General features: G+C 62.8%; 2 protein-coding genes and 1 long non-coding RNA gene across 11 annotated transcripts in view; all 3 read left to right on the top strand.

Annotated features, from left to right (window-relative positions):
- The window catches only part of AHDC1 (AT-hook DNA binding motif containing 1), a 46,653-nt gene extending 26,662 nt beyond the window's left edge, over positions 1-19,991 (top strand). For 5 of the 9 annotated variants that reach the window (XM_062628785.1, XM_062628792.1, XM_062628791.1 and 2 more), the window contains 4 exons: positions 13,133-13,283; positions 14,099-14,139; positions 14,669-19,723; positions 19,836-19,991. In XM_062628785.1, the coding sequence (XP_062484769.1) occupies positions 13,133-13,283; positions 14,099-14,139; positions 14,669-19,680 (5,204 nt within the window). In that variant the 3' untranslated portion in view covers positions 19,681-19,723; positions 19,836-19,991. The remainder of the gene's footprint in view (positions 1-13,132; positions 13,284-14,098; positions 14,140-14,668; positions 19,724-19,835) is intronic. The other 4 variants (XM_062628786.1, XM_062628793.1, XM_062628787.1 and 1 more) reach the window with 1 other exon arrangement.
- Positions 4,652-8,993, top strand: LOC134168758 (proline-rich protein 2-like). The gene is made up of 3 exons (XM_062628783.1): positions 4,652-4,754; positions 4,914-4,944; positions 4,993-8,993. Exon 3 carries the CDS (start codon positions 7,904-7,906, stop codon positions 8,831-8,833), a length of 930 nt encoding a protein of 309 aa, XP_062484767.1. The 5' UTR covers positions 4,652-4,754; positions 4,914-4,944; positions 4,993-7,903; the 3' UTR covers positions 8,834-8,993.
- Positions 19,992-20,221: 230 nt separating the features above from the next.
- On the top strand, positions 20,222-22,581 carry LOC134168761 (uncharacterized). Its single transcript, XR_009966663.1, has 2 exons — positions 20,222-20,546; positions 21,213-22,581. It is a non-coding gene; the product is annotated as an uncharacterized LOC134168761 (long non-coding RNA).
- Positions 22,582-22,679: the final 98 nt, after the last annotated feature.

Raw genomic sequence — 22,679 nt, forward strand, 5'->3', positions numbered from 1 at the left:
CAAGGACAGGCACCAACCACATCCTCGCCCTCCTCTCCCAGCCCTGCGCAGCCAGTGTGTAATTTCACCACAGTGCCTAAAGGAGGGACAGAAGTAAATTGACCTTTTCACCCTTTTTCCTACCAGGGGGATTAGAGCCTGTTTCCTGTTAAACCTCTCCAAGAAACTGGCTCCATCCTGCTCCCAGAGCAGGGAGGGGGACACCCCCCAAAGCCGCGGTTCTCCCCTCCCTCCTCAGCCAGCACCAGCTCTCCCAGCCCATCCCGTCTCCCATGGATGGGAAGCACCTTCAGGGTGGTTTCTCCCAAGGCCAGGACAAAAACCCCGACGTGGAAAATCGCTGGGAGGAAGGAACCGAAGGCGGGGAGTGATAAATATTGAAAGGGTGGGATTTCGATGTAGGCTGCAACAGCTGTGCCGGTTCCAGTGTCACACTATCTCTCCACAGGTTTACTGACCCATTTCCATTCACACGGCTGCCAGTATCTTAGCAACTGCAACAGTCCCCCAAGAACAGGCATATTGCCTGCTATTAGTGACTGCTGCAACTGTGTCAAGGTTAGAGCTCTTCCCTCCGAGCCCTGCCGACTTTGGGTTTGCGCCCAAAGCCGTGCACAGGCGGCTCGGTCACATCTGCCCCCCAGCCTCAAGCAGTATTGGGTTTGGGTGTGCATCCCTTCCATAGAGCATGCTGGTGGGGATGGAGTGGTTGGTGAGGTGATGGGTGGGATGCAGGGTTTGGTGGTGGGATGGATGGGATGCAGGAGAACGCGGCGATGGGTGCACCATGGGATGCTGTGGGCGTTGGTAATGGCTGGGTAGGTGATAGGGATGCTGTCATCAGGATGGGTGGCACCATCACCTCTCTGCAGCACTGCGGTGTCACAAGCAGGGCCAGACAAAGCTTGTGCCCTTGAGGGAGCGTGGAGCCATGGGCACAGCAAGAGAAGAGACTTGTGCCCCCTTGGAGTACCTTAAAGCACAGTGACAGTCCTCGGAGCAGGGTGGTGGGATGCAGGAGAACGCGGCGATGGGTGCACCATGGGATGCTGCGGGGCGTTGGTAATGGCTGGGTAGGTGATAGGGGTGCCGTCATCTGGATGGGTGTCACCATCACCCCTCTGCAGCACTGGGAAGGCATCTCAAGGTGGATGGGGCTGTGCTGATCCTGCCTGGGGCCAGGCAAAGCTTGTGCCCTTGAGGGAGCGTGGAGCCATGGGCACAGCAAGAGGAGGGACTTGTGCTCCCTTAAAGCACAGTGATACAGGGGGGGAGGACTTAAAGCAGGGAGAGAGCAAGCAGCCCATGCAGGGAGGGAAACTGAGGCATGGGCAGGCAGAGCACCCCATCACCTCTGTTGCTGGGCACAGGGCTGAGGAGCAGCCCGGCGGTGCTGGGATGGGCAGGATGAGGCCCCCCCGGGCAGTGCTGCAGACAGCAGGCTCCAGAGCAGTGCGGCCGCAGGGACGCTGCGAGGGAAGCCACAAACATGATTTAAGGGGCTGGAGGGATTGATTTATTAACAGCAATTAAAAGCACTAAATACGCTGAGCTCAGGCAGGGAGAGGGGGGGCAGACCTGGCTGCTGGCTCCGGGGGGCGAGCCTGGCAGCAGGGGGGGTCTGGGCTGGACTGGGGCAGCTGGGGAAGGAGATGGGTGCTGGGGATGAGAGGTGAGGTAATGGGGTGCAGCGCCCTGCGGCTGGGATCGCAGCCAGGGAGGGGGTTGTACCAGGGATGGGTTTGAATTCAGGGATGAGTTTGTACCAGGGATGGGTTTGAATTCAGGGATGAGTTTGTACCAGGGATGGGTTTGCATCCAGGGAGGGCTTTGCTAGCAGGGATGCACTGGGATTCAGGGATGGGTTTGTGTCAGGGATAGGCTTGGATTCAGGGATGGGTTTGAATTCAGGGATGAGTTTGTACCAGGGATGGGTTTGTAGCAGGGATGGGTTTGCTACCAGGGAGGGCTTTGCTAGCACAGATGGGTTTGGATTCAGGGGTGGGTTTGGATTCAGGGGTGGGTTTGCATCAGGGATGGGTTTGGATTCAGAGATGGGTTTGGGTTCAGGGATGGGTTTGGATTCAAGGATGGGTTTGGGTTCAGGGATGGGTTTGCATCAAAGATGGGTTTGCACCCAGGGATGGGTTTGGTTTCAGGGATGGGTTTGGGTTCAGGGATGGGTTTGCATCAGAGATGGGTTTGCACCCAGGGATGGGTTTGGATTCAGGGATGGGTTTGGATTCAGGGATGGGTTTGCACCCAGGGATGGGTTTGGATTCAGGGATGGGTTTGCATCAGAGATGGGTTTGCACCCAGGGATGGGTTTGGATTCAGGGATGGGTTTGCACCCAGGGATGGGTTTGGGTTCAGGGATGGGTTTGGGTTCAGGGATGGGTTTGCATCAGAGATGGGTTTGCACCCAGGGATGGGTTTGGATTCAGGGATGGGTTTGGATTCAGGGATGGGTTTGGGTTCAGGGATGGGTTTGCATCAGAGATGGGTTTGCGCACCCAGGGATGGGTTTGCACCCAGGGATGGGTTTGCATCAGAGATGGGTTTGCACCCAGGGATGGGTTTGGATTCAGGGATCGGTTTGCACCCAGGGACGGGTTTGCATCAGAGATGGGTTTGCACCCAGGAATGGGTTTGGATTCAGGGATGGGTTTGCACCCAGGGATGTGTTTGCATCAGAGATGGGTTTGCACCCAGGGATGGGTTTGGATTCAGGGATGGGTTTTCATCAGAGATGGGTTTGCATCCAGCGACGGGTTTGGGTTCAGGGATGGATTTGCACCCAGGGATGGGTTTGCATCAGAGATGGGTTTGGATTCAGGGATGGGTTTGCATCCCCAGATGGGTTTGCATCAGAGATGGTTTTGTACCCAGGGATGGGTTTGCATCAGAGATGGGTTTGGATTCAGGGATGGGTTTGCACCCAGGGATGGGTTTGCATCAGAGATGGGTTTGTACCCAGGGATGGGTTTGCATCAGAGATGGGTTTGGATTCAGGGATGGGTTTGCATCCCCAGGTGGGTTTGTGCCTGGGGTTGGGTTTTTGCATCCCTGGAGGGCGGATGGTGGGATGCTGGGGGACAGGAGGCAGCTCCCCATACCCTGGAGGCTCTTCCAGGCCCCAGCTTGGTGCTTGTGCTCACTGAGCACTCAGCAGAGGGACGAGGCTGGTGGCTGATGGGCAGCCTCAAGGCCGATGCGTGCGTGGGTCTGAGGAGCTGCTGGAGCAGCAGTGATGAAGCCTTGCAACATCCAACCCAGTTCCCGCTCAGGAAATCCCAGCTGAGAGCCCTTGGAGGCTGGGATTGTCCCTGGCCTTGTACAGACCTGCCCAGCCCCAGCTCCTCCATGGGGACCTGCTGGGGTCTGCGGTGCTGTCACCCTGTGGCTGGCCGTTCTGTGTCCCCACCAGGGTGCTGGATGCTGGAATGGGGCAGCGGGTTGTGCCCTGTATCCTCCCAGTCCCTGTGGCTGTCAGCACTGGGAGCACTGGTTCTGTTCCCATTCCCCAGTGATGTGCAGCATCCATCGCCTCCCCTGGGCTGTGTGCTGGAGCTGGGGATCCAGTGATGCTCAGGGACATGGGGGTGCTGCCTTTCTCCCCTCTCCCTCCACAGCATCCCAATGCTATCGGGGGGGTTCAGGTTCCAGTTCAGATGCCCCATACAGAGCAGCAACCACACTGGGGAAGGATGCACCCACATCCCCATCTCTGCACAGGTCCCCTGTGCCCTGAGCTATGTTGGGTGCTTACTGCCTCATCCCACTCTACCTGGGGGGACTGCCCCCCCCCATAGAAGAGCCCCGGGGGCTGTGAGAGCTGAATGGGAACAAAAGGTCTGTGGGGGCTGGCAGGGGCGAGTGGAACCAGAGGCTTTGTGCTGACCCCGCTCCGGCTGCCCCGGCCCCGGCCTCCAGCTCCTGCAATGTCAGCGCTTCCCAGCAGCAATCCCAGGTACCGGAGCCAGCTGGGAGGTGGGAAAGCCTCCAGCAGCCATGGCGAAACCTCCCGGGGCAGGGTGGGTGCTTGTGTCTTGTCCCCAGCAATCAGCATGGGGCCACATGCTCTTGTCCGTGGGGTTGGAGCCATGGGGAGGTGCAGAGCATGGCATGGGTTGGGTGGTGACCACGGTGTGGGTCCTGCATCACCCTCTGCCTGCTGGTGGGGACAGTGGCTGTGGATGGAGGTGACCTGGGATGGAGGTGGCCAGGGATGGAGGTGGCCAAGGATGGAGGTAGCCAAGGATGGAGGTGGCCAGGGATGGAGGTGACCAGGGATGGAGGTGACCAGGATGGAGGTGGTCAGGCATGGAGGTGGTCAGGGATGGAGGTAGCCAAGGATGGAGGTGGCCAGGATGGAGGTGGCCAGCATGGAGGTGGCCAGGGATGGAGGTGGTCAGGGATGGAGGTGGTCAGGGATGGAGGTGGTCAGGGATGGAGGTAGCCAAGAATGGAGGTGGCCAGGGATGGAGGTGACCAGGGATGGAGGTGACCAGGATGGAGGTGGTCAGGGATGGAGGTGGTCAGGGATGGAGGTAGCCAAGGATGGAGGTGGCCAGGATGGAGGTAGCCAAGGATGGAGGTGGTCAGGGATGGAGGTAGCCAAGGATGGAGGTGGCCAGGATGGAGGTGGCCAGGATGGAGGTGGCCAGGGATGGAGGTGGTCAGGGATGGAGGTAGCCAAGGATGGAGGTGGCCAGGGATGGAGGTGACCAGGATGGAGGTGGCCAGGGATGGAGGTGACCAGGATGGAGGTGGCCAGGGATGGAGGTGGCCAGGGATGGAGGTAGCCAAGGATGGAGGTGGTCAGGGATGGAGGTAGCCAAGGATGGAGGTGGTCAGGGATGGAGGTAGCCAAGGATGGAGGTGGCCAGGGATGGAGGTGACCAGGGATGGAGGTGACCAGGATGGAGGTGGTCAGGGATGGAGGTAGCCAAGGATGGAGGTGACCAGGGATGGAGGTGACCAGGGAAGAAGGTGGCAGAGATGGTCCCTGTGTCCGCAGCATCCTCATCCCCTCGCCCGCCACCAGCTGCCCAAGGGTTAAGGAGAGTTTGCTGCTCCTGCAGACATCAGTGACATCTCTGCTGACAACGCCACACTGAGCTGCTCTCCCCTCCCCGGCAGCACCAGCCTGGCCTCCCCCAGCCCCACGCGGCCCCCGCGCCGCTGCGGCCCCGGCACCTCGCCCCGGCAGCTTTGGCACAATCGCAATCCCGAGCGGAGCAGCCGGCTCCCCTCCTGCCCTCTGACCCGCTGTTGCTGTGGAAACTGCATCCCACACGTAGGATTATGGAGCTGGAAGCCGCAGGCTCCAAACTCCCCTTGCAAATCCAGGCGGCTCCTGGGGTCTCGCGGTGGTGCTGGCCGTGGGGTGCCTGCCCCTGCTGGGTGCTCGGGGGGGGGGGTGGCAGCAGCACCGCTGGGCCCCCTGGTTTGCACCCACCGGCTGGTGGCACTGCCAAAAGTGCCCTGGTGTCACCACGAGGCCACCGGTGCCGCCTGGCACGTCTGCTCCCCTGAGCATCATTTCCCGCTGTGCCTGCATCCCTGCATCCTCAAGGGCTTGGGTACCACCAGCACCCCCCCCTTCGCCCACCAGCACCCCGGGGAGGTGGGTCCATCCCAAGGACCCATTCCCAACCACATCCATGGGCACCCCCCACCAGCACCCCCGACATCCCTAGGGACACGCAGCGTGGGTCCCCAGGCCTGGGTGGGTGCGGGGGAGAGCGGAGCGGTTTGGGGAGCTCTGTGGGCTGGATCTGTCTCGGCATCTCCTCTCCCTGCCACCCGGGGAGGTAGGAGCTGAATTAATCGCGATCAATTAATGCTGCTGCAATCCTCATCTTCCTCCCTGCACCAGCTTTGTGCCGTCGCACCCGGCGAGGGGGGCCTGGTGTCCCCAGCAGCATCCCTCCAGAACCACACAGCCCCCCAGGATGGGGATTGGGGACAAGCAGGGTACCCCCAGCCCACGTGGGCACCCGTGCCCATGGTGAGCAGCCGTGCCAGGCAATCTGATGAGTGGGGATGGGGAGGGGACACAGGAGCCCCTCGAAGTCCCTGTGTGCCAGGGCTGGAGAGGGATGGTGGGGGGTCTGGATCCTGCAGTATACTGCAGCAAATGCCCTGCAATCAGCATCCGAATGAATCCCACCTTCCTTCCTTCCCCCACAACGTGCTGCCCTGGGCTACAGCTAATCTATTGTGCGCTGGGCTGCAGCCAGCACAAGCTGCAATACAGTAAATCCTTCTGCAGTATCCTGCAAGGGGACCGAGCCCAGCCGCAGCCGCTCGCCGCCTGCCACACAAAGCTGGGGGGCTGCAGTGGGGATGGGGCGCAGGGGTTGGGGGCACAGGAGGGCGGCAGAGACCCAGGCTCTGTGCATGGAGCTCTGGAGCAAGGTGGGAAGTTCCCCAGGGAGTTTCGGTGCCCTGTGGATCCCCCTCGCCCCCCAGATCCCCACCATGGGGCAAGGGGACGCTCCATCCTCTGTCCCACTGCGCTTGGGGTTGGCCTTAAGCAATGCCACCACCATGGTCCCCACAAAGGTCCTGGTGCAGGGGTTTGCATCCCTTCCTCTCGCTCTTCATGGTGCCACCTCCCTTGTGCCTCAGTTTCCCCACTGGTACTAGTCCCACTGATGCCTCCTCCCTGCTCCTGCAAGGCAACTCCAGCACACGTGAGCCCTGCTGCCCTTCGCTGAGGGATCCTGCTCAGATCCTGTTATTATCCCTATTATTACTATTATTACTCTTATTATTGGGATGCTGGGGGGGGGGGCTCTGCAGCTCTGCCGGACCCGTCTTTGGAGAGCAAGGCATCCTTCAAAGGGAAGGCTCTCTGTCACCGCCCCACAGCAGCTGCGTTCTCCTCAATTAGAAGAGGTAATGAAGCAATTTATGGGCATCTCCAAAGTGATGTGTGAGTGACAGGCTGTGTATGAGCCGCGCCGGGGCTCTGCTGCCAACTTGTGTTCTTCCAGTCTTAATGGGAAGCTCCCCGGTGAGGATGGATGGGGGGGATAGGTGTGTCTATAGGTGTGTGTGCTCTGAGGTTCCTAACGTGGATCAGTGATGCTGGGAGAGCTGCGTGCCCTCATCCCCCCGTTCCTGGAGCCTGGCCCCCCAGGATGCGCTGTGTCACATGGATGTAACCAGAGCCTGGAGGGCAGCTGGGTGGGAGCAGAGTGGGGGGCTGGATGCCTGCATCCATGGGGAGAGTTGGCTGCAGCTTCCTGATTCCATCCTCACCACAGGCGCTGCCCACCCTGCTCCCTGCCTCAGTTTCCCCCTCATCCCCACATCCCCAGTGCTCCAACCTTTCAGCTCCTTGAGAGCCAGCACAGCCCCCAAACAGGGAAAAGGGCGTTTTGGGGCCATCTCTTCTGAACGGGGCAGAATCCAATGAGCTGCCAATGGCCTCCTGCGGGTACCCAAAGGATGGGGGTCCCCTGGCTGTTTTGGGGACATGTGGGTCCCTGGGTACATGGCAGGGAGGGTGCAGGAGCATGGTGGTGCATTGTACCCTGTGTTGGTGTGATCCTGCGTGCGCACGTTGCACACCCATGTGCGTGTACCTGTGCACACCAGTGTGCACCCACCTGTGTGCACACCAGTGCCTGTGCATGTTCCTGTGGGGACACCCATGTAGGTACATGTGTACTTGTACCATGCGCGCACACGTGCACCCCTCTCTGCGCACTCTGCATGTTCCAGTGGGTACCCCTGCACCCACGTAGGTGTGCATGTACCTGTGCGCACACATGTATGCACCCATCTGTGTGCATGCTGCATGCTGCTATAGCCATGGGTGCCCCTGCACCCAGGCAGATGCGTGTGTACCTGTGTGCACACACATGTGCACCCTCTATGTGCATGCTGCATGCTCCTATGCCCACAGGTGCCCCTGCACCCAGGTAGGTGCACACGTGCACATGTACCTGTGCTTGTCTGCACCCATGTGTGCGCCATCCTCCCTCCATGTGTGTGCCTGTGCACACAGCCCACACCAGTGGGTGCATCCCCTCCCTGCCCACCCCTGTACGCAGGGTGCCAAGGTGCTGCTCCCCCTTTCTTCCCCACACCCCTACCCTGGCGCACCAGCGCTGGCACCATCCCCAGTGGCTCCCACACCCCAGCTCGGCCCCAGCCGGCCCTGCACCACGCTGCATCTCCCAGGAAACAGGATCTGCAGCCAGGAGTTTCCGCTCAACTCGTGTGTGCCTCCCACAAAACGAAAAAAAACAGGGAAAAAAGAGAGGAAAAAAGAAAAGGGAATAGAAAAAACCCATCCACCCAACCCCCCCTGACACCAGCGAATCCTGCCCGGCCCCTTCTGCTCTTCTTGTCTAGCCAGTTACTAAAATTGGCCAAGGGAGGCAACCGGCTGCTCTCCCCCCGCCCAGACCCCCCGGTCCCACCTCGCCACCAGCGGGGTGCAGTGGGGATGCCGGCCCCGCTGCGGTGGGGCTGCAAGCAAAGGGGTGCTGATGGGCGCGGGGTGGTCCGGGACCCCCGCTGGGCTCGTGGTCCGCATTCCCGCATCCCGCCGGGAGCCCCTTTGCCGGCCCGGGCAGCCCCCCAGCCCCAGCGCCGGGGGAGCGTGGCTGTGCCTTCGGCATGGGCACGGATCCATCTGGCGCCTTCCAAATGTTACTGGCCTCGCAGGATCCCGGCCCCGCTTGGCGTTAACCCGCACCTCACCGCGGCCCTGCAGCGCCCGCAGGCAGCGGGACCCCAGCACCGCTTCCCGGGGGTGCCCACTGGGTGCCGGGGGGCTGCGGAGCCGCCCTGGGTGCCACAGGGCTCGTAGCGGGTGGCGTTGGCAGCGGACGGAGCCCCCTCCGCGGTGTTCCATGACCCGGCATGGGCAGGGACACACCGGGGCTGTGACTCATGCTGTGGCTATAACAGGGAGCGCGGAGAGGGGGGCCGCGGCCATCTGCGCAGCCTCAGGCCTGCGGCGCGTTGAGGGGGGGGCTAGGGCGTGCTGGGACCAAGCCACCCTTTGGCAACAGCGGGGAGATGTGGGTACAGCAGTAGCCGGTACCCCGAAGAGGGCCTGGTACCCCAAAAGGGGGGTGCTGGGTGTCCCTGGCAGGCACAGGGCAGGGGAGGGGGCCAGGCCGGCTGCTCGCCGGGGCGGGGGAACAAAGCTGGCACCGAGGGAAGCAGCTAAATTTAGCCCTGAACCGCGGCTCCGGGCTCCAGCCGGACGAGGTGCCACCATCTCTGCAGTCCATCTGTCATCCATTCCCCTCCCACAGGCACCCCCCGGGCCCCACAACCACCCCCAGCCACGGAGCAGGGTCACACCCCTGTGGGGTGAAGGGCAATGGGGTGGAGAGGGGCTGCGTGCACGCTGGGTGGTGATGCTGAGGGGCATGGAGGGAAGCGCGGTCCCATTTACCCTGGTAGCTGCAGCCAGGCGGGTCTGTGAGGAGGAGGAGAGGGTCCTGGCACAGGGAGATGGCTTCTTGCAGAGGGAGGTGATTGCAGGGGAGAATTATCACTGCAGGGGAGATGCTTGTGGCAGGGGACGTGGGAACTGCAGGGCAGATGGCTTCTTGCAGGGGAGATGGTCCTTTCCCCAGGGATGGTTCGTGCAGGGAGATGGTTCCACTGCATCCCTGCCCACGTCGAGGGCACCGTGACACGTTAGAGGGCTGAGGGTTGGACCCATCCAGGGTCCCACCAGCTCCAGGACCACCAGGTCTGGAGGATGTCACCAGCATCCTGGCGTCAGCAGCATCGTCCCCAGCAGCACGGGGGCGTCAGCATTCCCAGGGATTTCAGAGCTGGTTTGGCACTGAGGTGACATCCCCCCCTTGTGGGGTGCCAAAACCCACAGGTACCCCCGGCTTTTTAGCCCAGCAGTCCCAGGGCCCCCTCCTCAGTGCCAGGGCGGGTGCCTGAGCCTGACCCTGGGACACGGCACCCAGGGGTGCTGTGGGAGGGTGGATCCCAGCCCCAGCTCTCCCCTGGGGCCGTGTTTCCAGATGTGTTCCCCCTCACACCAGCCAAGCCCTTCCCAGCATCTCCATCTCCTCCCACAGCAGTGCCGCACCCTGGCACCGCGCTGAGGGGGGATGTGTTCCCGCATCAGCTCCTTGGGGCGGTGAGGAACCCCAAAAAGCCTCTGCTCCGGTGATTGGTGGCGCCATGAAGGGAGGCCAAGCAGCAGGCCCCTTGCTCGTGGCCAAGCAGCAAGGCTGGACCCATTACCTAAGATGAAACCCAGGCACCATCTGCTCTGTCTCCTAATGACAAGCGCAGCACATGAGGCAGTGGGGGGACATGGTGACACGTGGGGTGACAACCGAAGGAGGGGTCTGTGCTCACCCATCTGTGCAAGGCAGTGGGTGCCCAAGGCCGGTGGGTGCCCTAGGTGGGATCCCAAATCACCCTGTTGCTGGTGGGAGCCAGAGGAGGGCAGGGGATGCCCAGTGCATGGGGAGGAAGAGGAGGGAGCAGGACACGCATGAACTGATGCTGAGGGCAGGGTGCTGGGGATGAAGGCGGGAGGGGTCCTCCTGCTGCCCGACCCCCCGCATTGGGTCGGGGGGAGGGGGGGCTGGCTGGGGAACACGGAAACCCTTGGAAACCTTGGGAAGCGCCTGCCAGGAAGCTGTCACTGGAGGGGATTTTCCATTGGTGTCAGCAGGACGGGGCCGGGAGGACTCGTGGGGGTGCGGGTGAGCGGGCGAGGGCACCGCGGGGACAGCGGCGGGCGGTGGGGACCAGGAACCTGCCCCACGGTGCCCCCCTTGATGTGCGTGTGCGGGGGGGGAGCCTCCACCGTGCCCCCGCTGTGTGCAGGGGACAGGCACTGCCCAGCAGCAAGGGCACACACAAGGCTGGGACACCCCCTGATGTGTGTGTGTGGGGGGGCACCTCCGCACCACCCCAGATGTTCAGATGTCCAGAGCACCTCAGATGTCCAGAGCCCCCCCCCCCCCCCCCCACATGGGGGTGTTTAGGGCCACCCAAACCCCTCCTGTCTGCGCTGGGTGATGGGGGGACCCCATCCCCGGTGCTGCGGGCGGGGTGGGAGGCAGCAGGCCAGCGTGTCCCCATGTGTGCGGCGTGTCCCCGCCGCCCGCCTGTCTCCCGATGGCATCTCCGGCTCCACCCCGACGTCTGGGTGGCCTCGGAGCCGGGCACCAAACCGCGTCCGTGTCTTGCAGGGCTGTCCCTGCGCCGCCGCGCCGGTGCCAAGCGAGCCCGTCCATGTCCCCCCTCTGTCAGCAGCCCTGAGGGGCGCGGGTGGGTGCGGGCAGCCTCGGGGGGTAAAGGGGGAGGGTTTGGTGCCCCAAACCGTCACGGTGCCACCCAAGCAGGAGCCCTGTGCTGGATGGAAGGAGGGGGGGTTTGACCACGCTGCTCACCGCCATCAAGCCTGAAACCGTTCAACTAATTAAAGCTTTGCAGCAGCAGGATTAAGCCAGGGCAGGGGAGGGGGTGAGCCCAGGTAGTCGATTAGTTCACCAGGCGAGGATATTGGATTTCTGCGAGGCGAGTCAGCACTCTTTGGGGGCTGTTATCTTTGCAGGGCTGCGGGGTCAGGAGCTGGGAAGTGGAGGTGACTGCAATCTCACCAGCTTCCCCCCTCCTTATTCCCCCCCCCCAAAGGCCCGTTGCAGCGCCCATCTATCTCTCTCCTCCATCCCTCCTCGCTTGTGTGGTCTCGGCTGGTGTTTTGTAACCACGGAGGAGAGGGAGAAAAAAAAGGGAAAAAAGGGGAAAAAAAAAGGGAAAAAAAAGAGAAGGGAAAAGGCCCTTCCCCTGGTGAACAAGCCAGGAATGGCGAGGGCCGGAGAGCCTAATGCGAAACATGTGGCGCCTGCCTGGGGCTGAGCAGGGAGGTGAAAGTGAGCGCCGTGGCGTGGCCAGCATCCTGCAGCCCCTATCCTGCACCCCATGGCTCGGGGCTGGGTGCTGGGGAGCACCGCAATGGTGGGTGCTGCCCATCCCCATGGTGGGGTGCAGGTGGTCCCCAGTGGTGGTGGTTTATGGGGAGGGAGGAGTGTCCCCCGCCTTGGCACCGCACACGTGATGGGGATGGCGGCAGAGACGAGGGCAGGAGCTACTGTGGGGTAAGAGGTGGCTGGAGGGGGAGGGCAGGGGGGACTTGCCCACCGCCCCCAGCACCCATGGGTGCACGCTGATGGGTGCCCACTGGAAACGCCATGGGCATCCCATAGGGTTTGTCAGTGCATCCACATGGGCACATGGGAGGACACCAGCGCAGGGATGCGCCCCACAACGCCCCAGTCCTCCCCACGGAGCTGTGTGCAGCGTGTGCGGCAGGGACCAGCTCCCAGCTCCCAACGGCTGTGCTGGAAAAGCTCCCGTTTGCTTCCTTCCTGCCTTGCCTCCCCTCCAACAGCTCCGCGGGCACACTGAGCAGCTCCATCAGAGACCAGACCGGTCTTTCGAGCGCATATTTTCCTGCTCCACATTGCCCTCCGTGTAACTCTACCCTGCCCGAGAGGTGCCCGCATCTCCTCGGTGCCAGCGCTGCACCCAAGGGCTGGCGGGGAGGCGGGAAGGGGGGGATGCGGATGGACTGACAGGTTTGAATTCTCTTTCCCTGCCTTGTTGATAAGTTGTCACGCTAATCCAGACACCGGGAAGAGCCTGGATCACGCCGAGCGGCTGCGTGTGTGTGTCTGCGGGTGTGCGCTGGGGGAGGGAGCCAACAGGCAAGGCATTCACATGGCTCTGGGAGGGGGGGACAGGCGGCTGTGCTGGCATGGGGGGAGCTGCGATGGGTTGGGGGGGCTCCGCTGTGCGCCCCAGTTTTGGATGTGTGTGCCCGGGTGCCCAGAGCAGGCAGAGGTGCATACACATGTATGCATGCATATGTATGGGGAGAAGCCCTGCCTTGGATGGGCAGGGAGGAAAGGGGTGTCCTGCCGCAAAACGCCACCCTGTGAGTGGGCATCTCATGGTGGTCCCCAAACCATGGGGTGGAGGGAACAATGTGGTCTTCAGGTCCTTCCTAAGCCTGGTTCTGTGTGGATCCCCATGGAGAGCCTTGCGGGCACCCACGGCAGCGCGGGGCAGCGGGTGCCGGGCTGACCCCCGGGGCTCTCTGTGCTTTGCTCAGCAGATGGGAGCTCGGTCGCACTGGAGAACGGTGCCAGCCCGGCAGCAGAGTGGTTCCCGTGCACCCAGGGCTCGGGTCCCTGCCAGCCTGGCAGCGACGGCGACAGCAGGAGCTTCAGAGTGAACCTGCACTGCAAGCACCCGCGCACCAGGTACCCCGCAGGGATCCTGCCCCCGGGATCAGGGGCTGTACTGGGGATGGAGGGGACTGGCACCAAACCCTGCTGCCCATCCCTGCCTTGACTCGAGTGGGGGGCTGCAGAGCATCCCTAGCGACGGGGGGGGGGGGGGGCGGATTGGCCCGCAGGGTGGGGCAGCCCCCTGTAGTGTGATGGGCCCTGTATTGGGTGCCAGGCATTGCTGCCCACCCATAGGACCTCACTTGTCCCCCCATTGCCAGCAAGGGGAAACTGAGGCAGGGTGTTCCCGGGGGCTGCAGGCGCTGGGTTGGGTCCCCTCGGCGTTCGGGGGGTGTCCATGGGGGGGAGGAAAGGAGGGAAGGGGGGGGGAGGAACGTGTTGAGCCACCTCCATAGGCAGACCCGACCCCCATCTCCCCATGTCCCTTGGCCGGGCGGGAGCGCGGCTCACCGGGGACATCTAGCGGCTGCGCGGCCGTAGGGCCCCCGCCTGTCCCCCCCTCCGGGCCCCCGGAGGGGTTCGTTGTGGTGGTGGGGGGGTGGGAAAGGAGATAAGGGGCGGGGTAAACCCGTGCCCTCTGTGCCCCACATCGGAGGCAGCATTTCTCTTCCCCCGCCCGCCTCAACTCCCGTTTCCCTCGGCCCCGCCCCGACTCCACGGGGATGGGCGGGCACTGCCCTCTGGGAATGCGGGAGGATCGGCCCCTTGCTATGTCCCTGTAGGGATGGGTGCTGAGGGGAAGGCGTGGGCAGCCAGAGGTGTGTGTGTGTGTGTGTGTCCCCACCCCGAATGCTTGGGGCTGACCCTCGGCACCCCTTCCTTTGCAGAGAGCTCAAGTGCAATAGGAGGAGCAGCAGCAAAGCCGAGGGTAAGTCCCAGCCCTGGACCCACAGTGTTGCCCTCGGACCTCACAGCCCTGCCCCATAGGGCAAGATGGGGCAGCCCAGACCCCCACAGGCACTCCCCCATGTTGGAGGTGGCTGGAGCTGGGGCTGGCAGGGGTGGTCCTGCTGCTGGGGAGGGTCCAGACCCCATTTCCCAGTGCTCCCAGGAGGTTGTAGTGAGGTGAGATCAGTCTCTGCTCCCAAGGAACAAGGGATGGGACAAGAGGAAACGGCCTCAAGCTGCTCCAGGGCAGGTTTAGATGGAGCTGAGGAACAATTCCTGCCCCAGAGGGTGCTCGGGCATTGGAACAGGCTGCCCAGGGCAGGGCTGCAGTCACCGTCCCTGCAAGTGTTCACACAGCGTGGAGACGAGGCCTCAGTGCCATGGGTTAGTGCTGGGAATGGTTGGACTGGATGATCTTACAGGTCTTTTCCTCCCTATGATGAGCCGGCGGTGAATGAGGGTGGCAGGGACGGACCCTCACTGTTCCCCCTCTCTCTGCCCCACAACAGGTCCCAGTGCCACCATCCCTGACCCCCATGTCAGCAACTGCTCGGCCAAGCGTCCCGCGGGGGAGGAGGAGGTCAGGATGCGTGTGAAGCCCCCGGGCCCAGTGGTAACGACCAGCGTTGTCCGTGGCTCCCCAGACTACGTGCGAGAGCCCAAGTTCTACCCGCCCGGGCACCCTGCGCAGCGGCCCCCGGCGTGCCCGGCGGAAAAGGCCTTATCCTGCAGCGTGCTGAGCTTCCCCGAGGGATCGTGCCGGGAGCACCAGGCGGGCTCGCTGCTGCACGGCGACCCGGCCGACCGCTGCCAGGGCGTGCACGGAGGCACCAAGGCGGCAGAGGACTTGCTGGGCTGCGCCGGCGAGCCCCGGATCCTGGGAGGGAGCACGGAGGAAGCAGCCGCCCGGGACCAGGCGCCTAAAACCTTCCCCAACGTGACACTGGCCTCGGGCCGCTGCAACGTCGACAGCATCCTCGCCTTGCTGCGGAGCAAGTGCGGCAACGGGCACATCAACCTCCACCCGGTGGTGCAGCTCATCGACATCATGAAGGACCTCAACCGCCTCTCCGAGGACCTCAAGAGCAGCGGGGTGCACCTCGCCTGCGGCAGCATCCGCGGCGGTGGTGGCGGTGCTGGTGGTGGCCACGAGGACAACCGCTTGCTGCCCGCCGACCGCGACCTCCAGTACAGCTTCTTCTCCTCGCCCTCCCTGGCCAACAGCATCCGCAGCCCCGAGGAGCGGGGGGTGCTCTGCAAAACGGAGCCGCCGCGGCACCCCCGGCCCCCGGCCCGCGATGGAGACGCTGATGGTGGGGGGGGAAGCAGCTCGCAGCCCCCTGGTCACAGCGGAGCATCCAAAGCATCCACAGAGGAAGCCGGCTGCTCCCAGCCTGATGCTGGTGATTACTCGGACCTGGCCGAGGCGGACATCCTCAATGAACTGGCTTCCCTGGCATGCCCGGGGACGCAGCTGCTGGAGGCACAAGCGATGGAGCCGCAGCCCCAGTTGCTGCCAGCCCAAGAGCTGGATTCCCAATCCCGGCTGCTGGATTCGCAGTCCCTGGAGTCGCAGCCGCAGCTGCTCGATTCACAGAGCCTGGAGCCGCTGCCGGAGTCGCTGGAGCTGCAGAACCTGGAGCCGTTGGGGTTGCAGTCGCTGGAGCCGCTCTCCGAGTCCCTGGAGCTGCAGTCACTGGAGCCTTTATCCGAGTCCCTGGAGCTGCAGTCGCTGGAGCCGCTGGCGGAGCCGCTGGGGCTGCAGACGCTGGAGCCGCTGCCCGGGGCGCTGGAGCCGCCGCTGCTGGATGCTCGCGCACCGCTGCTGCCCACGGAGCCCGCGCTGATGGAGACGCAGCCGCTGGGCTCCATGTCGGAGCTGCTGGAGGCACAGCCGGGCTCTGGGGACCCGCTGCGGCTGCAGCCCCGGCTCGGGGGGTGCCCCCTGGGCAGCGTGGTGAAGCGGGGTCCCTGCGGGGGCCGGGGGGCCGGGCGCTGCGGTGAGGACCACCGCAAGTACGCCCTGCGCCGGACAGACAAGCCAAAGATGTTGTGCCGCCGGAGGAGGGCAGGGCGAGGGCGCCGCATGGACGTCACCCCCGAGAGCCGCGGCTTGTCCCCGCTCACCCTGCCCGCCGAGGTGCCCCCCGGTGCCGAGGAGCCCAGCGCCCCATTGCTGGCCCCGCCGCCACCTCCAGCCACTCTGGACCCCGATGAGGTGCCCAAAGCCCCTGGGATGGGGAAGAAAAGCAAATGCCGGGGGGTGAGGAAGATGGTGGTGAAGATGGCCAAGATCCCCGTGTCCTTGGGGAGGAGGAACAAGACGACCTACAAGGTGTCATCGCTCAGCAGCAACTTGAACCTGGAGGGCAAGGAGCTGGCGGCCAGCAGCTCCATGGAGCCCACGCCGCTGCTCAAGATGAAGAACAACGGGCGCAACGTGGTGGTGGTCTTCCCGCCGGGTGAGATGCCCATCATCTTGAAGCGCAAGCGGGGCAGGCCTCCGAAGAACTTGCTGCTGGGCCAAGCCAAGCCTAAGGAGCCCACCCCGGAGGTGAAGAAGAGGAGGAGGAGGAAGCAGAAGCTCGCCTCCCCCCAGCCCTCCTACATCGCCGACACCAACGACAGCAAAGCCGACTACTCGGACGTGCTGGCCAAGCTGGCGTTCCTCAACCGGCAGAGCCAGTGCTCGGGGCGCTGCTCGCCGCCACGCTGCTGGACCCCGAGCGAGCCCGAGTCCATCCACCAGGCCCCCGACACCCAGAGCATCTCCCACTTCTTGCACCGCGTGCAGGGCTTCCGCCGGCGCGGCGGCAAAGCGGGGGGCTTCGGCGGGCGCGGGGGGGGCCACGCTGCCCGTGCCGCCCGCTGCTCCTTCAGTGATTTCTTTGAGGGCATCGGGAAGAAGAAGAAAGCCCCCAGCGCCCTCCACGCCGACGCCGTGCACCCGCGCAAGCGGGGCCGCCCGGAGCCCGACCCCGTGGGCAAACCCAAGCGGAAGCGACGGGCTCGCAAGAACGGGGCTTTGTTCCCCGAGCCCAACCCCGGGCAGAGCTTCGGTGACGGCCCCGCCGAGTGGGGAGCCGGGGGGGACAAGGGCAGCCCATGGGCACCCCACCATGGGCACCCCAGCAGCCAGCCCGGCCGCAATGGTGGCTACCACGGGGCTGAGGCGAGACCGTTCCACGGGGCCGGGCTGGAGTCGGGCTCCTCCGGCCGGGCTGGCTTCTATGGTGGGAGCGCGGTGTCCTCGCAGGCGGAGGCTGGTCCGGAGCGGCACAGCCTCTTCACCGGGTACTTCCGCTCCCTGCTGGACTCGGATGACTCCTCCGACCTCCTGGACTTTGCCCTCTCGGCTTCGCGCTCCGAGTCCCGCAAGTCAGCAGCTGCCTACACGTCCCCACCGGCGGCTCTGCCGGGGCAGCGGGGCCTGGCCGCGTACCCAGCGCGCGGTGGCAAAGTGGCCGCAGCCTCCTCCGGTGCCGAGGCTGCCTTCCATGCGGCCATGCAGGGCCGGCCGGCATTCCCACCCGGCCGTGCCGCTGCCAGCGCCGGCTATGGCGTAGCCCAAGGGTCATCGGAGTGCCGGGGGGCCGAGGCATTCCCAAAGCTGGCGCCACCCTCGGCTGTATCCCGGTCACCCACTGCCCACCCAGCGGCCAGCGGCGCTCCGGGTTATTCCCCATACAGCAGCTATGGCGCCGGGCAGAGCGTGGCGCCGGCCAGCGTGTTCCCACCAGGAAAGCAGTACCCGTCAGCGCAGGACTGCCCCAACAGCAAGGACTGCAGCTTCGCCTACGGCAGCGGCAGCAGCCTCCCGTCCTCACCCAGCAGCGCCCATAGCGCCGGTTACGCGCCGCAGACAGCGGGTCCCAGCCTGCCGCTGGGCAAAGCCGCCTTCTTCAACAGCGCAGAGCAAGGGGGGCAGTTCTCGAGCGCGGCGCACACCCCGCTGCGCTGCGACAGCCGCGCCAGCACCGTGTCCCCCGGCGGCTACATGGTGCCCAAGGGGTCCGCTTCCTTCCAGCCTTCCCCCGAGAACTGCCGGCAGTTCCCCAGCGCCGCGCCGTGGGCTTTCCGGCAGGGCTATGGTGGGTTGGATTGGAGCTCGGAGGCCTTCAGCCAGCTCTACAACCCGGGCTTTGAGTGTCACCTCAACGAGCCCAACGTCATCCTGGATATCTCCAACTACACTCCGCAGAAAGCCAAGCAGCAAACGGTCTCGGAGACCTTCTCCGAGTCCTCCTCCGACAGCACCCAGTTCAACCAACCGGCCAGCTACCGGCGCGCCAACAGCGAGGCGTCCTCCAGCGAGGGCCAGTCCAGCCTCTCCAGCCTGGAGAAGCTGATGATGGACTGGAATGAGGCATCCTCCGCCCCGGGCTACAACTGGAACCAGAGCGTCCTCTTCCAGAGCAACTCCAAGCCTGGGCGAGGCCGGCGGAAGAAGGTGGACATGTTCGACACTTCCCACCTCAACTTCTCCTCCTCCTCCTCCTCCTCCTCCGTGTACCCCTCCAAGAGGAGCACGGGACCCCGGCAGCCCCGGGGCTCCCGGGGCGCTTGTGCCTCCAAGAAGGAGAGGGGGACGGGCAAAGCCAAGTTCCACACCAAGTCGCAAGCAGTGAACCCCCTCTTCCAGGAGAGCACGGACCTGGGCTTGGACTACTACAGCGGGGACAGCAGCATGTCCCCCCTGCCCTCCCAGTCCCGGGGCTTCGGGGTGGGCGAGCGGGACCCCTGCGACTACGCCGGCCCCTATTCCATGAACCCCTCCACCCCCTCGGATGGGACCTTTGTGCAGGGGTTCCAGAGCGACTCCCCTGGGCTGGGGCAGCCGGATTTGGAGAGCAAGCACTTCCCTGCCCTCCCGCCCCAGCTGGCGGCCCCGGGCCAGCAGACGGTGTTCGAGGCCGGCTTGCAGAAAGCCTTCTCGCCCAACTGCTCGCCAACGCTGGCCTTCAAGGAGGACCTGCGGGCGGGCTCCCTGCGCAAGCTGCCCGCCTGCGACTCGCTCAAGCACAGCATGCAGGGGGGGGCCCTGCCGCAGGCCCCGCACTTGGCGTGCCGCGATCTCCCCATGCCTCAAGCGCACTACGAGTCCCCCAGCTGCAAAAACCCCCCGTACTGGTATTCGCCCAACGCCAGCACCCGCAGCCCCTCGTACGACGGCAAAGCGGGGGCCGGGATGCTGGTAGACTTCATGGGCAGGACGGACCCCCCGTGCCTGAACCCCCACTTGAGCAGCCCCAGCAGCACCCACCCCTCCAAGGGCGAGAAGGAGCCCTTGGAGATGTCGCGGGCCCATCACCGGGGTCCCTACGCTTGCCCCTTGATCAATGACTTGAACATCTCCCCCGTACCGAGAGACTCAATGCTGCAGCTGCAGGACAACTACAGGTACCCCAGTTTTGCACCCCAAGGGCACCCCGTCATGGCCCCCACCCAGAAGAGCGGGTTTTTGGGACCCATGGTAGAGCAGCAGCACCCCGAGGACACTTTTACGGTCACCTCATTGTAGTGTCTGCAGACGTGCCAACCGGACGACGAGGTTTTGTTACAGGGTAGGTGGGGGAGAGCCTGGAGGTGATGGTGGGGAGGTGGTGCTGGGGGACACAGGGTCTCCTCATCGTGTGTCCCCCCCCCTCCTCTCTCTGTGTTGTGTTTCTTTTGCAGAGGTAATTTAGCCAGCACTTTTTTTCTGGAACACTTTTCAAGTTCTGTATTTAACTGGGATTGGAACCGTTTGTTTGTTTTCTATAAAAAAACACCCAAAAAAACACCCAAAAAAAATATTAAAAAAGGAAAAAAAAAGAAAAAAAAAAGAAAAATATTTAAAAAGATCAAAAATAAGTGAAATGAAAGGATAAAAAAACATTAATAACGGACGAAGAGCGAAACCCCCCCGTGTTCTCCCTGCTCCGCACTTAATCCCGCTCCGCCTGCCAACTGCCTGGCTCTGCTTCCCGGCCGTGCCGCCCTCCTCCCGCCCCGCAGCAGGACAATCGCATGGATGGACGGATGGACGGACGGACCCATGGATGGACGGACGGACCCATGGATGGATGATGGATGGATGCATGGATGGACGGATGGCGCAGCCCCACCGAGCCCAGGGGCACAGGCAGGGCGCAGGCAGGAGGTTGCCATGGGGGTCAGCAGTGGGTGCCCCCTGCCCGCAGCCTGGCCAGGGGACAAGGGCAGCCCCTTGGCTGCCCCCGGGGGGGCCGCTTTGGGGATCTTTTGTTTCTTGTTTTCCCTCCCCATCCGCTCCCCCGCCGGGTGCTTTCCGTGCCGGATGGATGCCAATGGGTGTTTGGGAGCGCTGACCCCCCACCAGGCTCTGGCAGCTTCGCCAGCGGGGCTCAGAGATGCCACCGTCGCCCGGTAAGTGCCAATGCATCCCTGTGCCCACCCGGTGCTCAGCGCCCCCGGAAGGTGGGGTGGGGATGGGTGCTGGGTGCTCTGTGCTTTCCAGTGGGGTTTCCAGTGAGGTTCACCCACTGGGTGCTCCTAGCCCCTTCTGGGCTGCAAGCCCTCGACCCGGGTGTTGCCCCATGGCCAAACTTCAAACTGGGGACCCCAAATGCCCCAGTGTCTGTGGGTGGATGGAGCTAGGATGCAGGGTGCTGAACCATGGGTTGTGGGGTGCTGGGTGCTAGGGCTGGGATATGGGGTGCCCCAGAGCCCTGGATATATGGGTGTCAGACAGGGGTGGGCAGGACCCCAAACCTCTGCATATTGTGGGTGCCTGATAGGGGTGGACAGGACCCCAAATCCCTGGGTACCAGATGGAGGGTGGGCAGAGCCCCAGACCCTTGGGTACGTGGGTGCCAACCCCTGGGTGTGTGGGTACCAAGCCTTTGGGTATGTGGGTGTTGGATGGAGGGTGGGCAGAACCCCATGGGTACCTGGGTGCCAAACCCCTGGGTGCATGAATGGGCTCCCTTAACCCACACTGTCCCCCATCCTTACCAAGCGGGTGCCCCATCACTGTGCCGTCCCACTGGCACCCAGGGGGGCACTGACCCATCTCTCCCCTCTCCCCACCAGCCACAGCACCCATCCTGGCTGCCGGAGCAGAGAGGAGAGGAGAGGAGGGCACTGCTGGGGGGGGGTACCCCGGCCCCATTGCCCCCCGCTTGGCCCCCGCCTCGGCCGTGGCGCCGGCGCCGCGTTCTCTCTCGGAGGGGACTCTTTTAACCGTTTCCTTTTGGGGTTTTTATCGGAGGGAATTTTCATTTTCTGCACAAAACCAGCAATTGTAAATACTTTTGAAGAAAAGCTTAAAAAAAAACCCACAAAAAAATGTTTAGGGAGAAAAAAAAATCCTAAAAAGCTGAAAATTCACATTAAATACTAAAAGACAGAGCCACGCACCGGAGGGAGAAGCAACGGAGCGGCCGAGAGGTGAATATGCAGGAGAGAAGAGCAAAAACCCACCCGTATGCACTGAGTAAAGATTTATTTACAGCTCAAATCGACCTAAAAAATGAGAAAGACAAAAAAAAACAAAAAACAAAGGAACAATAACCTATTTATTGTATATAATGTTTTATTATAAATCGTGTCTTGTATATTGCATTCTGTACCTCTGCTGTGGTTTTGTGGTGTGCAGCTCCCGCATGGGTCCCGTGGCTTTCCGTTGCCTTTTTTTAATGCCCAGGACTTGAGGTCTTATTTTTATGATGCTGATGCTGAAGAAGAAGGGGTTTGGGAGTGGGGGGGGGGGGGGGGGGTGGGGGGAGGGGGGTGGGTTTTTTGGCAGGATGCACCCAAAGACCCAAATTTGTATGAAAAAAGAGAAAAAAAAAGAAAGAGTTTAACAAAAAAAATCATCAGAAAATTAAAAAAAAAAAAGGGGAGGAAAAATATCAGGAGAGAACTGGATTCCAGAGCCTTTGGTGGGGAGGTTGGGATGGGGCAATAGGGGGGGCACCGTGGTCCCCAATGCAGTGATGAGCTCAGGGTGTGGGTGTGTGTGGATGCCAATGGGGGGCTTTGGGCTTCTCTGTCCCCCCTATGTGTGATGTATGTGTGTCCCCACCAAGGGTTTGGCTCTATAGAGCTTTGTGGACTGTGCAAAACCAACCAACATGAAAAACAGAGGGGGAAATGCCCTTCAGGGCCAAAAATGGACAAAAAACGGGGAAAACACCCCAAATCTGGTCAAAAGAGCCCCTAAAACCCAAACCCAACCAAGAAGAGAGGAAAATGCCCTGAAATGGCTAAAAATTAACAAAATCCAGGGGTAAAACACCCCATGTCTGGTCACAACAGCCCCATGCTGCCCACCCCCAGCCAGAGAGAACCACCCTGGTGCCCCCCCGTCCCCCCTGTCCCCTCGCCTGGTTTTTGTGTTCTTTAGGAAGGAATTTTTAATAGGCACTTTTTTTATATTAAAAAGAATCCTCTATATTGAGCCATGGCCGCTGCCTTCTTGCTTTGGGGGAGGGAGGGGAGGGGGCTGTTCCCACCTGGAACTGAGGGGGAAATGGCATCCAGCCTAATTGCAGTGGA

Source organism: Pezoporus occidentalis, unplaced genomic scaffold, assembly GCF_034315485.1.
Source record: "Pezoporus occidentalis ecotype Australia unplaced genomic scaffold, CSIRO_AGI_Poc_V1 ctg323, whole genome shotgun sequence".
NCBI lineage: Eukaryota > Metazoa > Chordata > Aves > Psittaciformes > Psittacidae > Pezoporus > Pezoporus occidentalis.